Source organism: Chroicocephalus ridibundus, chromosome 4 (genome assembly GCF_963924245.1).
Source record: "Chroicocephalus ridibundus chromosome 4, bChrRid1.1, whole genome shotgun sequence".
In the NCBI taxonomy this organism is placed as follows: domain Eukaryota; kingdom Metazoa; phylum Chordata; class Aves; order Charadriiformes; family Laridae; genus Chroicocephalus; species Chroicocephalus ridibundus.
The window spans coordinates 62,539,840-62,556,252 of NC_086287.1; the positions used below are offsets into that span (position 1 = coordinate 62,539,840).

General features: G+C 48.7%; 1 protein-coding gene across 2 annotated transcripts; it reads left to right on the forward strand.

The window, feature by feature from the left end:
- The first annotated feature begins 4,674 nt into the window (after positions 1-4,674).
- On the forward strand, positions 4,675-11,210 carry ZBTB42 (zinc finger and BTB domain containing 42). 2 transcript variants are annotated; one of them, XM_063333726.1, is made up of 2 exons: positions 4,675-4,913; positions 6,372-11,210. In XM_063333726.1, the coding sequence occupies exon 2, from the start codon at positions 6,386-6,388 to the stop codon at positions 7,814-7,816; it is 1,431 nt and encodes a 476-aa protein (XP_063189796.1). In that variant the 5' UTR covers positions 4,675-4,913; positions 6,372-6,385; the 3' UTR covers positions 7,817-11,210. The 2 variants fall into 2 exon arrangements, with proteins under 2 accessions (XP_063189796.1, XP_063189795.1); XM_063333725.1 differs by lacking the exon at positions 4,675-4,913 and adding an exon at positions 5,488-5,571.
- Positions 11,211-16,413: the final 5,203 nt, after the last annotated feature.

Consider the following 16,413-nt stretch of genomic DNA (forward strand, 5'->3'; position numbering starts at 1 on the left):
ATTTTCTGAGGAACTGCCGCTAAACTGGCACCTAAGCCCTTTATTCTAGGTAATATTTTTGCTTAGCAAGGATTTCCATTGTTGAGATTTCCCAGTCCTAATCTAGCAAAACACTTCTGCAGTATTTAGCGCTGTTTTCTTCTGGGAGTTACTAAAATAAAGTGCATTGTTAATGCAGTGTATTATTTGCTTACAAATAGAGCAACGCCAATTAAGAACCTCTCCTTTAATAAGAAATTAGTGACTCTACACTGGACTTTACCAGCGCTGCTCAGCTTATCTGAGAATACATCAGCTTCTGATTTAAAGACCTTTGTCTGGGCCTGATAAATCTTACGCCTGGTCCCAAAGCAGACACCAATTTTGTCTCTTACTGTCCACTGTTATTTATGGCCTTTCATTTTCATTCTCTAAATATCCTGCTACAAACTTCTATACAACTGTTAATTTATGACATAAGTTCTCAGATTTCCTTCCTGGGAAAGGATAGATAAATAAATAAAACAAATATTAAAAAGGAAATAACTTGCTTAATTGTATCGGCCTTCTTAAAGTAAATGTATATTATATTCTGAACGTGCCAAAGAAAACCGAAGCAACAAAAAAAATATGGCTGCCAGGGTAATTAGCAAGGGGGAAAGAAGAAAAAAAACCCTCTCAAAGAGGAAAGCATGCCTTAGCAATGCCATGCAGATTTCCTTCACCACTGCAAACCAAGGAGTGCACTCCCTTTACGGAAAAAAAAAATGGATTTTTAAAGGCTGAAAAACCTTCATTTACCATTTCTAGAAATCCAGACCGCGGCAGATCGTAACAAAATCAACCTGAAGTCGCGGCTTAGGCAAGCTGAGTGAAACGCTGGAAGATGAATAACAGGGAGGAAGCCATCTCTCCGCTGCTGACGAGGGAGCTGAAGTGCAGGTGGGATATCAAATGCCTGGCTGCTCCGGACGGGGATGTCGCAAGCTCTCGCTGCAGAGTCGAACGTGAGCTGCGCCGGTGGTACCTCTGCAGAGCCCCTTGCGCTCTCAATGCGTGTCGCTAGATTGGTGTATCCTTATTGATAGCCGCGTTATAGCAAATACAACAAGTTAATATATTAATTTATATATGCGGCGTAGTGCTTACGAGCCTATCCGTTTGGGAGGATGATTTGATAACGGAGATGTAAGGCCCTGGATGCTACAATATATACTCACAAATACTCCAGTGCACACACCGGGTCTCATTACCAGGGAGAAATCAGCAGGACAGCCATAAAACAAACACGACTCACATAAGCACGCTGCTCAGGAGACTGTCTGCAATATATGCTCTGATTAATGTCTGGAATGGCAATAGTGAAAGTTAATGCTTCCTTGAGTCTTAGATGACGTGCTAGAAAAGATCTTTGGGAAGGTCATGCCCACTTTTATGACTTGACTGCAAATGGAGCAACCCCCCGAATACTGACCTTGCATTTGGCTGCAGGGTAAGTGCTGGAGCAGATTGCAAATTGGGGAAGATCTGTGTACACCAACGGCAGCTCCTTCTCTCAACACCAGCATCCTCTGGGGGTAAATTCCCGCCTGTTTCAGAGGAGGGAATGGAGCATTCGGTCCTTCTAATGCCCGCTGCTGTCCACATGGGATAAATCAACCTTTGGAAAAGTCTGGAATAACTTCTGCAAATAAAACTCTCTATGGCCAATGCATGGAAAATATCTTCAGTCCCTGCAAGTATCAAAAAATCTCAGGCTCTGACTCTCCCTCTGAAATGCAACCGGACTACCACAAAGAAGACACCCTCCAAAAAAAAAAAACAACCAAAAAACATAAAAGCACTGAAATCATGTAGAAACAAACACAAAGAAGCTTCTGCCCAATGTGGTGAGAGAGAAAACGATTAAATTGCATGAAAAACCTGTTGCTACCACTTCAGCATTTGGCCAACAAAGAGGGCTAGAGAGGCCCCACTCGGTAAATATATACTCTTGTTGGATCAAAGGGGTAAGAATGGAAGCAAGTCCTCAGGCTTTATGGACCTGATCCAGTTGGTTTTTCTACTAATTTCTGTGGGCTTTGGCGGGTGTCCAGGCAGCATAAACAACCAGGAACGGGGCTAGCCTTGCTTGGCAAATGAGAGCCCTGCCAGCACCACTGATTTTTACTCTCTCTGTCCTAAATCTGGGCTTTCTGTTCAACTCTCGAAGGCTCCGTAAGCAGCAAAAGGTCTTCTGGCACCCAGGAGCAATTTAGCTGGACCTAGGAACCTACGTGGCCACACAAGGATGCCTGACATCGTGGCTCCCGGCATCTTCCATCAGTCCTTGTTCACGTTCAGCCGTCCCCATGTTCAGCATCACGATGGTCGTGATCTCCCCCGAGCACGGATGCCGGTCGGAGAGTTTCCTCCTGACCAAGCAGCTGCTGCCCGGCTCTGTTCCCTCGGGGAATGACTGAAAATGGAGCCTCTTCTCGACTTCGTGGCAGGGGAGCCTTCAGCCGGCAAAGGGCTTGGGGGCCAGAGCGATGGAAGCAGACGGCTTCCTTCCCACCTCGTGCTTCCACGAGGGCCTTCAGGAAGGCAGGAGCTCTCGGAATAAAGTTTCTGGGGCAGTTCTTCCTGTTGCCTTGCCTCCAGTAATGACTTCGGGCTTGTTTACATTAGGGAGTTGTACTACCAGTATTTTATACAGCCATAGTTAAATCAGTACAACACCTGCATTGTGTCTATCGTTGCCTTGGTGTGAAGGTGAGTATAGTATTTCTGCGTCCTGGAAAAGCAAGCCAACAACGCGCAAAATGGACACCTAGAGAAAACGGGAATGCTGTTGTGTTTTCTGACGTTTCGAACTCGGTAATGACCACAGACAGACTTACTGTGAAATTGTAATTGGTTTACTAAACATAAGACACTGCTAGATTGTGGGCAATTATTCCTAGCTTACAGCACCCAAACAGGAATTAAAACCTTGCTTCTTTTTTTAATCTTATTTTTTTCGTCCTCTTATTATTAAAGGGGAGAGGGGAAAATGAACAATGAATTACACAAAATCAGAGATTTCTGCCAAGCAGCACAATTCATACGAATACAGGAGACTGCCTAGCATTTCCAGTGTACACAGTGAGACTCCACAAGCCAAGAAATCCACAGAGTAACTTAATGGAAACTGCACTTGCACTTCGGGGAAGAAATTGCTCCACTTTTGGTAGAGCCTGTATTATCCGGCTGCGGCTGTGGGATAATGCTGTCTTTAAAAGGACAGAGAGCTCCCATTCCCCGATCGCGTCTGCGATCATGGACAAATAGATAAAGCTCTCGGCTTTACTGAGCGGGGACAGATTTAACACCGGGACCTTTAACTCTTTCACCTAAGGTGGGCACCTCCATATTCTGGGATGGAGTTTCCCAATTCGAAGGGTGCGGGTGACAGTATTACCAAATACCTGAGAAGAGCTCTGTGATGATGCGGTGATTTAATGCTCAAAAACCATCCAAATATCCTGGCATTTTCTGCCAATGCAGTTAAGATAGTTGATGTCTGTGAGAGAAAAGTGGTGTTGGCAACGTAGACCCTGACTTCCGTGACAAAGAGCCTAAAGATAAAACACTGAAGAACGGGATTAAATTAGTAACAAATACACCAATCAATAGAAATGATGTTTTAAGGTGCTAATGCGACCATTGTGCATTGGAGAAAACATACATCTAAAAAACAATTTTTAAAAAGTTGCTATCCTGCGGATATTGTAATCTAGAGAAGGCAACCTTGGAGAAGGAAGAGAAAGGAGTTTCCCTGCTTTACTCGGAGGCAGCGGCACGGGTGGGAGACTGACTCCGACTGCCACCACGCAGGGTGTTCGCCGGGGGGGCTCTGAGATGACCCCAGCGCTCCGCTCCCCCCTCCACTCCCCCAAACGCGACAACAACCTCCAACTCAGCCCTTTTTCTTTACAAGGGCCGCAAAACCCTCAACATCAACCCGGACCCGGAGCCTCAGCCCAACGCTCCGCGCCTGCGGCTGCCTCCGCCTCCCCTCCCGGCGCTGCTGCTGCTCCCGGGACGACCCACGGCAACGATTCCCACCCCCCCGCCAGCCCCGCTCCGGCTTCCAGCGGGGCGAGGGGGGCACCCGGGGCTCCGGCAGCCGGAGCTTTGCGGCGCGGTCTGACCCCGGGGGCCGGGCTGGGAGCGGCGGCCGGGCCCCGCCACCGCGCTTCCCCTCGGAAGGCGCTCACTTTTGATGGGATTACAGCTAATTAAAATTTAAAATTCAAATCAACTATCGAAAAGGTCATCTTGAAAAATCCGCCGGCATCTGGTATTTTATCAGCTGACGCGCAACTACAGATAAATCCGGGGGAGCGCCTCGCCTCTCGCCCCATCCCCGCCGCGGGGCAGGCGCCGCGCAACTCCCGCGCCACCCCCCCCCCATGCCCTCCGCGGGCGCGGACGCAGCCCCTCTCTGCTCCGAGTGACACACACCCGCCCCCCCCCCTCCTGCCCCCCCCCTCCCCCCCAGCACGCCGGGCTGCAGCGGGCGGGCGTTGCGCGCCCTCTCCGCGGCGGCGCAGCGGAGTTGGGAGCGGGACGGCCGCGCTGCCAATGCAGCGGCCGGCAGAGGAGGAGAAGGAGGAGGAGGAGGAGGAAGGGGAGGAGGAGAGAGGGGGAGGGCACAGCCGGCAGCGCGCACCGGCCGCCGCCGGCGGGGCTGGCCGGGGCGGCGGGGGCTATTGTGTGCACCAGACGGGGACACACACACACGCACACACACACACGCACACGCACACTCACACAACCGCGGCTCGGAGGGAAAGTATCGCGAGAGTCGGCCGGCGAACAACCTGCTCCACAACACCGCCGCGCCGCACCCGCGGAGCGCCGCGCACCGCCGCGCACATGCGGACGCCCAGCCCCGCCGCCGCACGCCGGTAAGTACGGGGTGAGCCGGACCGGGGGGCGAATCTCCCCCTCTTCCCACCACCCCCGCCAAGGGGAAAGTCCTCCCTTGCAAAGTTGGGGAGCGCGGCCGCGAAAGGGGGCGGGGGGGGGGGGGGGGAGAATCCAAAAAGCGGCTCCGCGGTGCTGCCGCCCCCCCCCCCGCCTTCCCTCCTCTCCGCGCTGCGCGGAGCCGGGCGCCGGCGAAGGTCACCGCGGCGGGCTGCGGAGAGCAACTTTGCGGCGGGAGGTGGGGTCCGGGGCGGGGGGGGGGAGGAATATGGTAGAAAAGGGGGGGCGGGCTCGGGGCAAGTTTGTGGGATTTAATCGCGGGCTATAAATGGGGCTGCTGGAACTTTAAAAGGCAGCAAGCTGTGGTTGGCTGGTAGCGAGATTTGGAGTAACATATGGCATTAAAAGGCGCACAGCTGGAGGTAGCATTTCCATCGCAGTGAAGTCAGAGCAGCTGACTCTCCAGCTTGCGGTGTAATTAGCAAACCGAGCACTCCTCCTTCCCTCCCTCCCTCCCTCCTCCCTCCCTCCGCTCCCTCCCTCCCGCCGCGCCTCGCTCGCACTCGCGCACGCACCCGCGCTCCCTCCTGCCCGCCCGGCTCCGCGCCCGCGGCCGCCTCCGCCGCGCCCCGCGGGAAGGTAAGCGCCCGGCCGCCGCAGGTAGCCGGCTTGCAGCCTCAGCCCTGCCCTCCCGCCCTCCTTGCGCCGCTTGTTTTCCTCCTCCGCTTTTGATAACTTCGAGGGAAACTTTTTCCCCCCCCCCGCCTTTATTTCCCCCCCACGCCCCGCTTCGCGGGTTGCGGGGGTCGGGGCGCTTCCCCCTTCCCCATCCCGCTTCCCCCCCCCCCTCCCTCACCCCCTCCCTGCAAAAACGCCGCTTCCCCAGCGCCGGCGCGACCGTTTTGTTGTGATTCGGTGCATAACGACTGAGGATAAAGTTTAAATGTGCGCGTCTGTGTGTGTGTGTGTGTGTGTGTGTGACGTGGGTTTTGTGCTTTATTAAAAGATGCCCCGAGTTAGCGTTGCCGGGAAGACAGCCGGGGAGTTTATGCTTTTTTTTTTTTTTTTTTTTTGTGTGTGTGTGTGTCTGTCTCTGTGCGCTTTCCTCCTCTTAATTTTATTAAAGTCCTTAGTGGGAGAAACAAAGGTTGGAGGGGCTGCTGCTTTACTAGTTTTTGTTTACTTACAATCAAGTTTTTCCTGTTCGGAGCAGGTGCGAAAGGATGAGAAGCATGTTGTGTTGTGTTTTTTGGGGGGTTTTTCCCTCTCCCCCCCTTCCTCCCCCCCCCCCCCAATAAAACTATTACAGACAATTAACAGTAAACGTTATCTCCAAGGCTGTTTCTTTGGCTTGTGTTACCAAAAAGCCGATCTGTTTGTTACAGCTGCTAGGAGGCTTTAGTTTACAGTAGCATTCAAGTTTTTCCTGTTTTGAACAGGTTATGAAGGAAGAATGGAGTTTCCAGACCATAGCCGCCAGTTGCTGCAGTGTCTGAGTCAGCAGCGTCACCAGGGCTTCCTGTGTGACTGTACTGTTTTAGTTGGAGAAGCTCAATTCAGAGCTCACAGAGCCGTTCTTGCCTCTTGCAGTATGTACTTCCATCTTTTCTACAGGGACCAGTTAGACAAAAGGGATATTGTGCATCTGAACAGTGACATTGTCACAGCCCCTGCCTTCAGCCTGCTGCTCGAATTCATGTACGAGGGAAAGCTGGAATTCAACAGTCTCCCGGTGGAAGATGTGCTGGCTGCGGCTAGCTACCTTCACATGTATGACATTGTGAAAGTCTGCAAGGGCAAGTTGAAAGATAAAGAATTATGCTCGGAAGAGAAGATTAATGATGAGGCGGCTAGTTTGGAGAAAGCGGAGCATTTTCTAGACGCCGGAGCGCCCCTGGTCCACGAGTTTGACCCAGGAAACAAACAAAAATTCAGCGTTGCAGAATACGAGCGAGCAGCAGGCAAAGAAAAGGTCAGCAGTCACCCCGCCTGGTCCTCTGATCGTATAAGTGTCAGCTCTGTGCCGACAGAGGCAGAACCGTGCGCCGCAGCAGCTGGAAAAACAAAGGCTAATGTCAATAGTTCCACAGGACCTTTGTCCCAAAGGTCTGTTAACCATCCCCTGGCTTCGAGTGATGTGGACTGCGCGCTGGATTTGTCTTTCAAGCCCGTGCCGGGGAGAGATTCCTTACACCCCTCCTATGTCTTTGGACAGCTGGCTTCCGACAGCCAGCAGCAGGGTACCGAGCCACTTGTTAAAGATGAACAAGACTTGCTGTCAGATCAGGAGGACGGCGAAGCCAGGAGTCCGGAGAGTCAGCATTTTGGGAATTCAGCCAAGAGCCTAGTGACAGGGTTAGGACACATGTTCGCGGGGAATGGCAGCTCTCATGCCCGGGAGGAGGATATAGATCAAGAGCGAGACGAGAGCGAGGACGACATGGATTCGTCAGACATCTCCTCCTCGGGCGTCCTCGTGCCTCCCGGGCATATCTGCATTTGCCCCCTCTGTAGCAAGGTGTTCCCGAGCCCCCACATCCTTCAGCTGCACCTCAGCTCTCACTTCCGCGACAAGGACGGCTCCCGGACCCGCCTGTCCCCCGACGGGTCCGTCCCCACCTGTACCCTCTGCGGAAAGACTTTTTCTTGCATGTACACCTTAAAGAGGCACGAGAGGACTCACTCGGGGGAGAAGCCCTACACCTGCGGCCAGTGCGGGAAGAGCTTCCAGTATTCCCACAACCTCAGCCGCCACGCGGTGGTGCACACCAGGGAGAAGCCCCACGGGTGCAAGTGGTGTGAGAGACGGTTCACGCAGTCTGGGGATTTGTACAGACACATCCGCAAATTTCATTGTGGCCTTGTAAAGTCCTTGGTTGTTTGAGACGTGTGATTTATTTTTTTTTTTATTTTGATTTTTATTTTTTAATTATCCCCCCCCCCCGCCCCTGCCGCACCCCACCCTTTTAAAACGAAACAGGAAAAAAAGGCAGCATCTGAATTTTAATTATTCCCCCCCCCCGCCTTTATTTTATTTTGGTGATATTCACTTCAGGTATATGATCTTTAAAAGATGCAGTGGTGTACACTCCAGAGGCCTTTTAATGCAATCCTTCCACCTCTCCCATCTCCTCACTCCCCCTGCCACCCTCCCTTCCCAGCCCCGTCCTTTAGGTCTTCTCTTGCGCACCCATGTTACATTATTAATGTGAAATGATCTAAGTATTTCTGCAGTGATTTAGCATCTGTTTTCATGCTGGAAGTACTTGCTTCGTGGTCAGGGTTTTTTTGGTTGGGTTTTTTTTTTTTTTTGTTCTATTTGTTCGGGTTGTTGGTTTTTTTTTTTTTTAGTTTGAAAAAATATTATCAGCAAATTCTTGAGAAAAATTTGGATTCCATTAAGCTCCCCTAATGCTCTCTGCCTGTGGCATAGAAACATACGAAGAGATGAACTATGATTTAAATACATTTCAGCGCAGAGAAACTTGTCCGCATAGAGAAAGCGACCGTACTCTTATTTTTATCAAGCTAGTTGAGACCTTAAATTGGCCCAAATTATATAGGCTGCGTCTTTGGTACTGGTCGTTTTTTGTTCTCTTTATTCTATTAGAATAGTTCTGCAATTGGTCCTAAAATCTGAACGAGAAGGTTTTGCTTCGGGACTTGACTTAAATTTTCCCTTCCCACCCATCCTCCTCTGTGGACTGACCTGATGAAAAGCTGCTTTTGAGCATAAAACGTGGACGGAAAAATCTCTTTCCGTCGGCGGCGTATTCACTCCTGAAACGTTGAAGGATGCGAGCCCTGACATACGAAAAATCACGTAATACGCGAATATTTTCATTCCCATATCAACACCCTGGGGCTGATCCTGTCCCCCTTGGGGGCGACAGCAGCCCTAAAGCAGATAAATAACCCCTCTTGGTATCAGGTTCCTGGGGTGTCTCAGCTCAAGGTAACTCATACCATGTGTGCTAGGAGATGCCCTGCTATCTCGTCCGAAAAGTTTGCTGCGGCGCTAAAATCAGCAGCTCGGAATTATATTTTCTTTTATTTAAGAAGTTGGTCATTCCCTCTGGGCCGAATTCCGTGCAATCGTCGATGTTTCAAAGGGGCAGTATGAAGATAAACCGCTGGAGGGAAAACACGGCCCAACTTTTTCCCCATGTCCTACCTTTTCAGGGGAGGTTTTGGGGGTATTTTTAGGTGGTGGTTGTTTTTTTGTTTTAGTTTGTTTGTAAACTGAGGCTGCCTGTAACTATAACCAGTTTTACTCCAAATAACTCAGTTACTTGCCTAATAGAGCATCCTTTGGTCTGTGCATGTGGCTAAATATCGGATTATTCCCTTCCAGTCGAATTACCCATTCAAGGTACACGTACACGGGACTGAAATATAATAATAATATCTGAAGGTTTTGAATGTCGTTCTGCTGCATTAGCGTTGCTTCGCCAGCCTTCCTGACACTCCTGAAGTTGTTTTGTGAAACTTAAGCGTTTATTTTAAAATGAATTTGAAGCACTGAGTTAGTTTATTTTTAAAAGTTGTGCTTAAAATACTGTATTTCATCTTATGAAGAAAAAAAATTTCCCAATGCCTTCCCCCTCTGGTCCAAAAACTGAGCACTACCTACGTAAATAATACGGAATTGATTTTTCTTTTTATTATTGTTTTTCAAATAAGTACTTCCTCTTTTAAAGAAAATCAGGATATACTTGTTACAGCCTCCTCTTGTTATTCATCTCTTAAACTATGAATGTACATGTAATGTGAAATTTTGCTTCTATTTATAGTTTTGGGTTTTGTTGTTTTCAGTCTAATTTCTTGACTGTAAAATATTTTTGCTGGACCTGTTACATATGAAAGTTGTGGGAGAGTACTGTATTTTGAACATAAGTGGCTTTGGTACTGTGGTCTTATTCTACTTAATCAGTTTTTTCTCTCTCTTTTTTTTTTTCTTCTTTTTTGCTGTGATTGGAAATAGCACTGAACAAAATCTACTAAAATTAAGTTATTTTTCTTTCTACTAAAATTAAGTTATTTTTTTTTCTCCTGAAGATACTTGATATAGTATTTATTAGATTATTTTTTTTTGAAGTGGAATTATTACTGTTAATCTATTTCAAAACTAGTTAATTTACACTTCACTTTAAATTTTATAACGGTGGGTTTTGCATGTTGAAGAACATGTAAAGAGTTTAGAGTCAGCATTACTGAAGCTGGTAATCTTAATTTTGCGTTCTTGTGACACTTTTTTTGCATTTCAGTCTTCAATTACTGTTTCTTTATTTTTTTAGAACATCATAAAATAGGATGTGCCATAAGAACACCATTAGCGTATGGAGCAGGGAAAAGCTGAAACAAGTTTGTGTCTGATCTTAGTATAGAAATAATTCATTGAAGTGATGCTATGAGCATGCTCTGTACTGCAGTGAATATGGGGCAAAAAGGTTTTGTTGTTGTTTTTTTTTTTTTTTTTTTAAAAAAAAAAAAAAGGAAAAAAAAAAGACTTTCTCATTCTTTACTACATCATGAACACGCTGTTCTCATAGTCTGGTATTTGTGTTCCCACTCCTCATAGCTTGAATTTCTAAAGTAAAAAAAAAAAAATGTTTGCACTTATTTTTGTTCTTAAGGTGACTTTTTTTGGCTATCTCTCTGTGTGTCTCTTATTTTTAAGTTGCAATAGCTCGGAGCATGTTTTCAAAATGGTTCATGGCTCTACAGAGAAGTACTAAAAACATTGCACACTTACGCTCGGTTCTTCAGAAACTATTTCACTGTGGGGCGGTTGCTGTCTCTGTAGGGGACAGTCCTGCTCCGCATTTTAAACACTGGATTTGTCTTCTACTACAAACAAATACTGTGAAGTTAATGTAAAAAAAAAAAAATCATTGATATTTTTAATTGTTTTTAATCTTGGTGCAGTTCAGATTAAATATGTATATTTAAAGACACTAATTTTTGTGGGAGAGTTTTATAGTATACAGTATGTAGAAAAGCTATTGGAATGGAATATATTTTATAAAAACGTTCTATCACTGTTTTATAGTGAACTATTTTTTTCCTCAGTGTTAGTGTAATACTGTTAGTCTAGATACGACAATCGCAGGAAGAGTGATTCAAGCTACTGTTAGCGCTTAGTTTTGCGTGGAGTTCTGTTTGCAACTGTATTGGTATGTGCTGTACAATGTGACAATCGTGACTAGGGTTGTTGTCTTTATAAATTTACACAAAATAAAACGTGCTAGAGTTGTAAGCTTGAGCCTCCTCCTCCTCCTCCCTCCTTTAGCAGAAGGGCTGTGGTGTTTGGGTTTTTTATTATTATTTATTACTGTTATTTACTACTATTATTAATTTTTATTATTATTTATTGTTATTTATTATTTAATTGGTATTTTATTATTAGTAGTAGTATTTTACAGGCAGCTGTGCTGCTTTTTAAAGTCACTGTTATATACTCTAATATTAATTTCTTTTTCAGGGCCACGTGGAATTTTAGGCACGTGAGGAGCCGCTGTATCCCAGTCAGAGCCTGACCGAGCATTTCCTTAGTCATTAGGCAGGACTTACAGCCAGCCCCACTTCTGCATTTTAACCAGCGGAGGTCGAACCAGCCCCACCTCCGCCTTTTAACCAGTATCGGGGAGGTTTGATCGGGCTCAACTCTCCCTCCGATGCCCTGGGGGAGCTTTGGACCAGCCCTGCCCCGAGCGATGCTGCTTTACAGCCACAGGCGGGTGCTGGGGACCAGGTGACAAGCCTGTGGATGCAGAAGTGATGCGGCGTGCGAGGACAGCCCCGCAGAGGCCACTAGTGCCCGCCAAGGCCATTGGGCTGACCAAAGCCACGTCGGCTAACATGCATGAAGGACTTCTATTTAAGCTCCGAATCTCTCCCAGGCTTGGGAGAGCTGAGATCTGACCCAGCTCCCGCTAACGCCTGCCTTAAAACTTGCATTGACTTGAGCGGGAGCTGGGATTAGGAGGTAGAAGACACGAGCTGCCGGGGCCAGCTGCTGCTCAGGGCAGGAAAATAAGCTGGTGGGTAGGTCTGCACCTGTACTGCGCGCGCTGCCTCTTGTTTTTCTTAATTATTTGGCGGTGAAGGATGCTGGCAGAATGAGACCGCCTCGAAATGGTGCTGGTTGAGGGAAGGGCAAATCACAGTTAATGCTGGTGTGGGGGCACGGCTATCCCTCCCCTCCTGCTATCGCATAGCCGCTTCTTTGCAATCGTCTCAAAATAGGTAGGCATTTCTTGCGTTCAAGCACGCGTCCTGCCTCCTTGAGCTTGTGCCTCCATCCCTGTCTGTGGGGAGGGCAGAAAGCCGCTGGAGATGCACGGTGGTCCTGCTCCAATGTGGTGAAGCGTTAGAAACTGTGAATATATAAATGTATTTTTAATTTCTACCGTTGCGGGGTGGGTGTCCCTGCAGCTGCTTATTTGTGGCGTGCTCGGTTTTCACTGTTTTCTGCTGTTGTGGATGTGTGGAAGGAAGATTCAAAGGTGTTTTATCCTCCCTGCCCCCCCCCAAATTAACTAAATATGTCCAAACCTGGGTGCTGTGCTAGGGAAGGGGGAGGTAAGAGGCTTTTCTTTGAGGGAGAGGGTGTGCGGAAAGAAGCGAGCTTGAAGCTAAACCTGGGAGGTGGATGGCTTGCAAATGGGCTATAAATAACTGTGAGTAGATTGAGGAGAGCAGCCCACATCTACTTTGGCATGGGCATGCTGTGCCCATTTTCTTTGTTGATAGCAATTGCTAATGCGAATTCTGGCACTCCAAATCCTGATGCCTGTTGTTCTGATAACATAATTAAATCTTAGGAATGTGAAATATAAAAAGCTTTGAGAAGAAACCAGGCCACTAAGCGGATACTGGAAAAGGGGGGTTGTGGGGTGCGTACGTACCAAATAAGCAATGGGATCCCTCTGGGCAGGGTTCCCTGCCTGCAAGCTCGTGGGTATGCCGGCAGCGATCCTGCCCTTCCCCATGGGAAAGGGGGTGACCCCTAGGAGCATCTGCTGTCCTAACTCTGGGCTGCAAGGGCTGTTGTCTTCCAGGATTAAAGCATGTCATGGGCTCCTTAGGTTGGCAAGGGTCACTCCTACCAATGCCAGCAGCATGGGTTCCTGCCACCCTTGCAAAGCCCGGTTCTCCTTGGGGTGAGTGTTGTGAAACGGTTTTATTTATTTTTAGCTTTTGTTTTGAAGTGTTAAGTGCCTTCTGGAGGTGGTCTGGCCTTGGCATGCACAGGGCTGGCTGTGGATGTCTGGGTGCATCTGGCCATGTGTCACCAAATGCCACTGTGCAGCTGGAGACCACGGAGGAATGACTTTTTCCTAGCTTGGGTGATGGGATGCGGGGTTGGACCGAGTGCCTCCCAATGACTGAGGAGAGTTCATGCCGACCCATGGGGATGTCACCAGGTGAGGTCCCTAGTGCTGTTGGAGCCTGTGTTGTGGGAAGCAGCGTGTGGATGGACCATATTGTCTAAATTAGATTCTTGCAGGTGAAATAAGCCTCCAAGCCTGTTAAAGAGGGAGGTTCCCCATGAGAAGCAGTTGGGGTGGAGGAGTAGAGGGACCTTGGTATTGCCCAGCTTGTTGGTTGTACCGTCAACATCCAGCTTCTACTGGTGTTCAGGGTTGGATTGTGCCACCCTGAGCTTTGCTTGCTGGTGAGTAACTTTCTGTGCCATTTTGCTGAGGAAGGTGCACAGCAGAACATGAAACAGCAGCTGTTATCTGAGGAAATCAATGGCAGGTGTGACCCAGCAAAAACAGCCTATGTAGGACAAAGCTGGGCTCAAGTGAAGTGCCATCGAGCCTACGGTGCAGTTGGTGTGTGAAAACGCCTTGTCCTGGGAGGAGGAGGAGGAATCGTGAACGGGGAGCTGCGAGCGACCTGCCTGGAGAACATTTTGTCTCAAAAGACTTGATGTTTTGTGCCGGGGAGGAGCTGGCTGGAAATGCCACAGATTGAGCAACTTCGTGCAGCAAGGTGTCTTTCATAACAGCCGGACCGAGGGATCCTGGTTTCTTTCTTACCACGCGTGGGGACCAGCCGCTGCAGAAGGATGCCGGACACTTTCCAGGTGTGCACCCTCTGTGTATGTGCCGTAGCCTTCCGTGCTCTTCCTGACTAGCTCTTTTCATCCCAATAAAAAGAGAAAAGGAAAAAAAAAAAAAATTGCTCATGCTGTTTTAACGGGAGGAGAGCAAGCAAATACATTGGTTATTGTTACCTGTTTCCTGTTTGTTGTTCCCTCTCGTGCAGCTGCACGCTTCTGTACACAGCTGGCTCCTCTGCCCTTTCAGAAAGATCTGTCGCAGAAAAGTACTTGCCAACCTGGCTTTAAAAAAAAATTAATAAAGAAAAACAAACCCCAAAACTCCCCTGAAAACCTCCATTATATTCTTGGGCCTTGTACATGCATCAACCTTGTACGTCCCCTGCCCCGGCACAAGGAGGTTGGCATGGGCAGGGGTGAAGGCTGGTGCTGCCACCAGCCGAAGCAGCCTGTGCCGGGCAGCGCTGCCAGCGTTTTCCAGTGGCAGAGGGTGGGTTCCAGCATCCCAAGGGCTTTTGAAGCACTACGCATTGTAGACCTCGGGACAGAATTGCCAGGAAAGGGACGTTGCCAGTCTTAATAACGTAGGAATTTGGGGAAACAGAAGTTCAAATGACGACCTTATCCACCGGTTACTTCTCCCTGGGGATAACTCAGCCCCCACACTAGGTACTCTCTGTTCCCCAACCTTCCTTATCTCTCTCTCTTTTTTTCTGTGCTATCCAGGTGGTGTTACGAACCATCTGCTGCAGTGATTCAGCAGAATCCATTTAGCGCTTTCCCAGAGAGGCCAGCATCTGCCAGGCAAGGGGGAGACCGTGGGGAAGCCCGGCACATCTGCCGCCGTGTCTGCCAGCGAGGTCTGGGGTCAGCCCCTAACCTCCTCCCGGCCACCCCGCGGGGCGCAGGTTGCGCGTGGGGGAGCACGACGATCTTCACCTTCATCGTTGTGACTTGTCTGGCTCAGTCCGGGTGGTTAATTATCAAATGGCTGTTTTGGCTTTGGCCGTGGAAGGGAAGAACCTCCCTTGCACTTTGTGATGCTCTGCGGTGTCTGGTCGGCGCTTGGCAGGCGCTGGGCTTCCTGGCTGGCACAAGACGGGAATGAGACAGTGCCATCTTCGTTCCCAAGGTCATACTGAGGGAGCTTGGACTTGAAAGCATAAGTGTAAAAAAAAAATACAGTGTCTTCAAAGCAGGGGAAATGAGGGGCTGAACCCCCCTGTGGGGCAGTAAGGCAGCTCCAGTCCAGCAGGATTTTGCGGAACGTGTGTGATGCGGGGCTGGGCTGGGCGCAAGAGGAGGGGTGGAAAGAGTGATGCCAATTCTGCCTTGGGTATCACGAATTCCCCTCATTTGCCTTGGGGTAGGTCCTCGAGTGTGAGAATCACTTGAGTTTTGCTCTGGGATGGGGGAAGATGGTTGTTCAGATGATACGAAGAGTTGCATCAGCAGTGCTGACTTCCCAAGCTATTGGCAAGACTCGAGCTAATGCTTGGCAGCAACTGCCAGTCACTGTAAAAGGTAACTACCTGGCAAGGGGTTTTGAAAGCCTGGACACATTTGAGCCTCTGGCAGGAAACATAATAGATCTTGCGTTCAAAATCCCATCGCATCTGTCCAATAGGTTATGGCAATGAGCACTGAACAAGGACCAGGAAGAGGTCGTGACATTTCTCTTGTACCAGAAGCCACCTTTATTTTATGGAGGGCCAGTGACATTTGAAGGAGCAGAAGCTTCTCTCCCTTACTTTGTAAGTTAGATGAAGATATCTTCGTTTTGGTAGACCAGGAGTAGTCGCAGTGACTAGGATTTCAACCCTTCTGATGTCTAATCAGCTGTCAGAAGAAGCTGGTTTCCTTTTAATAATTTCCTTAGAGATATTCGTACACATCTAACAGCTTTGTCTCTGAAAATGTTTTGTGAGCAAACCCTTTCACCCTGCTGCTGTCAGAGAATGTACACAAAATCCTTGCAAAAGGATGGGAAGAGACCCTCTCTGGGCATCTGGTCGGTCCTTCTGCTACTGGGCAGGGCCAACTCACCATTAGTTTTTACCTGGCAAATAGGTGTCCAACCTGCTTGTGGGAACCTCCTCAGGCAATCTGTTGCGGTTGCGTACTTGTCCCTTAGCCTGGAAAGTTTTTTCTCCCCCTAATTTCTAGCCCAGGTCATACACTCTGATGCTTTTGCCTTTTCAAGTGGATAAGGAGGGAGGCTCTACCAGCGGTGTGATGACTGAGCTGTAAAAAAGGGCTCATGTGGTGAACCGGCCCAACTTACACACGAGACCTGGATGCAGAGTCTTGGGCAAAGCAGCCAAACTGCGCAACAAGCTTATTCTGAAGCTCCTGGGTGTTTTATTTCATGGCCAGTAAAGATTCAGGAGGCCCCAGGACACAAGCTG